The sequence below is a fragment of the Malaya genurostris genome, chromosome 3 (assembly GCF_030247185.1).
Source record: "Malaya genurostris strain Urasoe2022 chromosome 3, Malgen_1.1, whole genome shotgun sequence".
NCBI lineage: Eukaryota > Metazoa > Arthropoda > Insecta > Diptera > Culicidae > Malaya > Malaya genurostris.
This window is the reverse complement of record NC_080572.1, coordinates 70,582,389-70,588,388: the sequence shown is the minus strand read 5'-3', so window position 1 is coordinate 70,588,388 and position 6,000 is coordinate 70,582,389. Positions and strand designations below refer to the sequence as shown.

The window sequence follows — 6,000 nt, the reverse complement described above, 5'->3', positions numbered from 1 at the left end:
TCTTTCTATTATCTTGAACCAATTCGAATGTTTACGTGAACCTCATTTGAAGGCCGCTCTCACACTATTGAAAGAAATATTTTGTTACTTCAAGAGATCAACTGACGGTGGTTGAACTGAGCCTCGATTGAAGAGAAACGAGTGATGAACTGAATGCTGCTCGTTCGGCCGTCAGCAAACATTGTGTGTGTCAGAGATTGAAGTTTACTGCAGTGGAGAGATCGTCAATGTGTTTCACATTCAGTTTCAATTGAATTGAATGAAATTTTACTGCACTGTCTGTTGCAACCCAAGCTCAATGAAATGAATGTTCGCAATGGAGAACCTCCAAGAAAATTGAGCGGTAAAAAAAATCTTTGAAAGGTGCACACACATACGGACATATTCCGATCTCGTCGTGTAGAGTCGAATACTATATAACATTAGGGGTCTCCAGAGCTTCGATCAAATCGGGGGTTTTCAGTAATTCCATTACGTAAACAATTCCATCACAGAAATTCGCACAGTATTGGAATTATATTTTATTAGTTTTACAATTTTATTGAAATTATGTCGTATTCTATCACAAAATACAGAATTTAAAAGCATTCCATAACTACTTCTCCCAGCTATTTCCAAACTCAACATATATTTAAAGCGCTTTCCCGATTGTTTTCTGGCTATGGCTTTTCATAGCACTCATCAGCTTCCGTACCAATGTGTAAGCGTTGCACCGTCCTCGATGTATGCAGATTCAAATGAAATGGTTTTTCCTTTTTTTTCCTGGCTCAAACGTTTTCACCGCACTAGTATCTGTTGATCATTGTTGCTGCAATCCAGCGATGGCAGTTCTTTTCATGCATCAATAATCAGCCACTTTTCCTTAATCTGCTCGATCTGCTTCGCCAGTATTGGATTGCGAACACGTATTTTCACTTCCAGTGTGCCACCGACAGTTTTGCGTCCGTCCATCAGCTAGCGTGCCCGAACATCAATCGAATGCATGGAACGTGGTGAAATGATGAAACCAAAGTTCGAAAAAAAAAATACATAAGAGTACGAGAGTGAGAAACGAGTTTTTGATTGATACACACTGACAAACGGAATAGAATAGAAGCACTATGTTATGTGTTCACCTACCGGAAACGAATCGTGAATCTCACACTGCGTCTCCAGTGGTTGCAGTTTCACCGTAACCGTCCCAATCAGGGTATCCGAGCGGAGGAAACCTCTGAAACAGGAGGAGAATGTTTTGCAAAACAGCAATCAGAGCAGCCAATTTACGTTGAATGCGCTCATCGTGCGTTTCGAGAATTACTAAAAGTGCATACAATAGCCGAGGTGCTCGATACGTCGTTCGCTGAACCAAAACGCATATACGGTAAAGCAACTTACCCTTTGGAGAAAACTTCGAATTTGACCGCTTGCCTTTTGAAAATTCGTTGGCATGCCCGCTGACTTCGCTGGATTTCGATACTTTGCCGATGATTGTACTCCGGATTGTCCGTGTCACGCACTAGAGCGGTTTTGACTTTGAACGGATCGTCCTAACAAAATTTCAACTCAATCAATTTAACCATTCAAAATCATGCAAAAACGACAAACCTGAGGATATGGGAACTCCAACTTCACGTAAGTGTCGATCTCTTTCGGATTAGGAACGTTATATGAGATACCCCTCACCACCGTGACTTCAACCTCGTTATCGGATAAATCCGTGTTACATTTCACCACATTGAACTGCTTCATCTCGTAGTGAAACTTGGGCACCGGAAGCCGTTTCTTGTGAGCTAACCTAACGAAATCCAAATCCTTTTGCACAGTGCAAGCCAAATTTTCGAATCGATTCGTCCCAGCCACGTCGCCCATAGCACGGTGGTGATCCCTAGTATTCTTACACATAATCAGCTGCTTCGAAAGCTGCTCTTCCAGGCGAGTATTCAAATCCACGTCCGCGTCATCCGTCGCAGTGCAATCTTCTTCCGCAACCATGGTGAACGAATCTTCCAGGGAGCTTCGTTTCGTTGGTGCTATCGGTATGGTTGCCATGTCGATCGGAATGCCACCGCGGGCAGTTTCAATCAGTTTTTCCAAGCCTTTGTATGTTCTGATGTACTCCTTGGCTTCCTCCAATTCCCCTGCCTTCTTTGCTTCCAGGGCTGCCTGACGGTATTCCGCTAAGCGCAATGAAAGCACCGCAATTTGCTTTTCATTCTGCGTGAGAGCCCTTCCCGGTTCCTTGCTAGGACCTGCTGCAGGAAGATGTTATAAACGATCACAAATAAAGCAGAATGCAATCAACCACTTACCTGCTATCGGCGCCGGCACAGGGTTCGATTTAGGAGCAGGACGAGGAGACGGAACCGGCTGTGGCTTCACTGACTGCGTATCCACCGGAATCGGCGCATAACCAGGTGGTGTCGGTAGTTCATCGATTGGTATTGTTTTCCCAGCCTTGTGCATTTTGATCGCATCCTCATATTGTTTCACAATACGACCCATTCGACGTGCCTTCGAAGCGTTACCTTCGTCTTTGGACGATTTTTCAACTGATTTATACTTATCTAATCGTTGTTGCAAAGCTTCCAGTATGCTGGACGCTTGTATGAGTACTTCTTCCTCCTCTTCCTCTCCTACGGTTTCTACGGGCTGCTGAATGGGTTCGGTAGCAGGAATTATGACAGGCACTTCGGCATCCTTCTGCGTTCGATTTTCCTCTCGTTGAGCTCTTCGCGGAGGCACTGGCGGTGGAAGGGTATGCAAATTTTCTTCGATATCCGATGGAGCCGGTGGCATTTTACTCAGATCAACTTCTTGACCGCTCTCTAACGCATTTATCACCGTATCGAATTGTTTAACGGTTTTCATATATTTAATTGCTTTTTCCGTGTTTCCTGCTTTTTTTGCTTGCAAAGCGGCCGCCTTATATTGATTCTTCCGTTCGGTCAATATAAGTAAATCAGGATTTGCTTCCACGTCTCGTTTCACTTCCGGTACTTTTGAAGAGCTTGTTGACTCAAAAACCGGCGGTGGATCAGACGGTGGCAAAGTAGCTGGACTTAATGGCTCAGGTTTTAAAATTGCATCTGCCGGTGGGGGAGCAGGAGCCCGTCTGGTAGGTACTGTTGGGACTGCTGGGATATTTTCTACCTTTTCCTCTTTTGGAGATTCAGTTTTGGCACTCACCGTTCCGGCAATTTTCACACTCACTTCCGGGGGGATTTCGCTTGGATCTACTGATTTTCCAGCTTCTACCTGTTTCAACATGTCCTTCAAAGTTTTCAATCCCCGATTGAACCTCCGTGCCTTACCTGAATCTCCAGTCTTTTTTGCATTATCCTCAGCCAACACATACATCTCGATTCTTGATTTAATCAGATCCTTCGTTGTTGTTCCGGACGAGGAAGCTTTCTTCGGAGGTGAAGCTCTGTCGAGTTCCGGTTCTTCCTCAATTGCACCTCCAGAAATCGCTGCCAACTCATTCATCAGATCTGCATCATCTTCATCATCGGAAAGCTCTTCGTCGCTTCCGATATCCCTCAGACTAGCTGCCACCATTGCATCCAGAGCTTCCGGTGCAACGATATCTCCTTTTGGTTTTGATTTCGGTCTAACTTTTTTACCAGCTCCAGATCCGGAGGAGATTGCTGCCAGTTCTGCCTCCAAATCGTCATCGCCATCGATATCACCATCACTACCGTCATCATCCAAACCGTCGTTTATTCCAAACAGACCAAACTGAAAAATAAGTTACATTTTTTTAACTTGGTGAACTGAAATGATGACTAATACAAAGAGCGTGTCATCGCAAAGGAAATTTCGGTAAACAAACCTCGGTTGGGTCGCGTTTTCTGTCTTTCTTTACGGGAGCAGGTTTTTTATTGAAACTAAACATTTTCACTAATATCTTTCACTTAGCATTTCCAACTAAAGGAAACAACACTTTAAAATCAGAAATTCGTTTAATTTGAAGAACAAACTGACTTTCACAGTCTCTCACAGACTGACAGTTGAACTAAGGAAACAAACAATAATTCCGATAGGACACAATACTATATAACCGATTCCGATCGGAATAAGAATCGGTTGTTGAGCCGTACACGGAAAATGAAAACCAGCACTTCTTTTTACCTAACTTCTAAGACAAGACCTGACAACTGGGGGAGCTGCTTTTGTTTCAAAATGGTTTCTGATTGGCTGATTTTGATGTTGCTACCCGCACATTGTGAAAAGAAAAAACTTTTGCAGGGTACGCGAGCAATGAAGCCAAGTATAAAGAAAATCAGAAACGACTTTATTAAAATGTATAATTTTAGCTCACCAATGAAAATGAAAATTTCGAGAGAATGTTTCACTTTCAATCTAATTTGTAATAAATGTTTATAGTGGCAGCACTGTGTAATTAAAATCGTTTTTCTTTTTAGTGAAATAAAGTGTAACCAAAAAAGATTTGTTAAATTAATGTAAAACTCGAAAGAGCGTTTAGTTTTACGAGAAGAACGAACTGTTGTGTTCCACACTGTGGTTGCACCGACGACACGACCAGACACTCCGAAGAAAAATCGGAATAAAAAGTGTTCGTGAGCGATTTACCACCAGTTACCATAAATATAGCGACCCCTTGAAAATGACAAAAACTAACTATTCGAGCAACACTGTTTAAGTTGCTATGCTCTAGTTACCAAGGAGCAACACAATAAATAAACAAACAGTTTGAAATAGTTGTGGAATAATTCCACCGTTTTGAATTTTTGTGTGTTTTCCTCTAATTAAGTGAATTCCGGAGAGATATTAAATAATGTGGATCATCATCAATGAAAATTATGATAAAGTTGAGTGCAGGTGAGTGCTTGAATTTTATTATTAAATATTATTTTTCTATTATTTGCAGTTAACACTCTTTCGCCGCCTTCGAAAATGCTTCTGAAGAAGGAGATACAACATCTTTCTAATCGTTTCCTAAGAACAGTTATTTGTAAATTTAAACCAGATGGTACATAAATAGTTTAGATATACATAATTTAGGTTACCAATGCACGGCCACGGCCTCACTGCCCGCCGGTCTTCGTTTAATTGGACCTCTCGGCAGCCGCCTCACCACCAGCAGCATGATGTTATCGTCCCGCGAGCACCCGCGGCTCTTCACCAACAACCACAGCACTGACACCCACAATCGCCCGAGATTCAGCGCATCACTGTGTGCCATCCGCGGGGGAGGACCCCCCGGGATGTTGACCACGGCACCACCCTCCAACAATACAGCCTCGCCAACCGGAACCCGGCGACCGATCTACACCCATCCGATACAGGACACCACCCTTACGGACCATCCGTCAGCTGATGTCCCACTGGGATGTCGACCAGGACCTCCCCGCGGCCGAAGCGGAAACCGACCAGGACCGAACTACAAGAATACCCTTCATGAAATGTATACAAAATTGTAAATTGTAATGTACCACTGTAAACACCCTACTCCCCCCAACATAACCAGCCTTTGCAACCCCCCTTCCCCCCTAAACCTACTGGAAACTGGGAACTGGAAACTGGAAACTGAGAAACTGGAAAATCTTGAAAAAAATCATACACTCTTGCTCATGTGCATTATTAAATAAAACAGTTAGCATTAACTGTATCATCCGAACGGAAAATATGATCGCTCCGTTTATTGTGTAGAATTTAATAAGCTATCACATTTAACCTTTATATACTCAATTTTATATAATACATTCAACCGGTTGCGCAGTTGATTATATCGGTTAAATCGTAGTCTACAGTAAAAGATTTATTCAATACTTTTATTTTAATTTTTTTTTTCAACTGGATTATTACAGTCATCATATTTTATAATTATGATGGAATAATTAAAGTCGAAAATTATACTTGAACATTTTTTCTGTCATCTATTTATTCATAAACTTTATTCACACATTCGATAAACTGTTCAATCTGTTGAATATGTATATAAAAATTATGTGTTAAAATATTACATGCAAAGTATAACACCATCAATCTTCATAAACA

The 6,000-nt window shown here is 42.0% G+C and overlaps 1 protein-coding gene across 2 annotated transcripts; it reads right to left on the bottom strand.

Annotated features, from left to right (window-relative positions):
- Window positions 1–497: 497 nt before the first annotated feature.
- On the bottom strand, window positions 498–3,990 carry LOC131436892 (coiled-coil and C2 domain-containing protein 1-like). Of its 2 annotated transcripts, none has more exons than XM_058605864.1 (6): window positions 3,812–3,990; window positions 2,289–3,717; window positions 1,585–2,231; window positions 1,375–1,526; window positions 1,120–1,210; window positions 498–954 (listed from the first exon to the last, which is right to left on the bottom strand). In XM_058605864.1, the coding sequence occupies exons 1-6, from the start codon at window positions 3,872–3,874 to the stop codon at window positions 835–837; spliced, it is 2,502 nt and encodes an 833-aa protein (XP_058461847.1). In that variant the 5' UTR covers window positions 3,875–3,990; the 3' UTR covers window positions 498–834. The 2 variants fall into 2 exon arrangements, with proteins under 2 accessions (XP_058461847.1, XP_058461849.1); XM_058605866.1 differs by having other exon boundaries at window positions 1,585–2,228.
- Window positions 3,991–6,000: the final 2,010 nt, after the last annotated feature.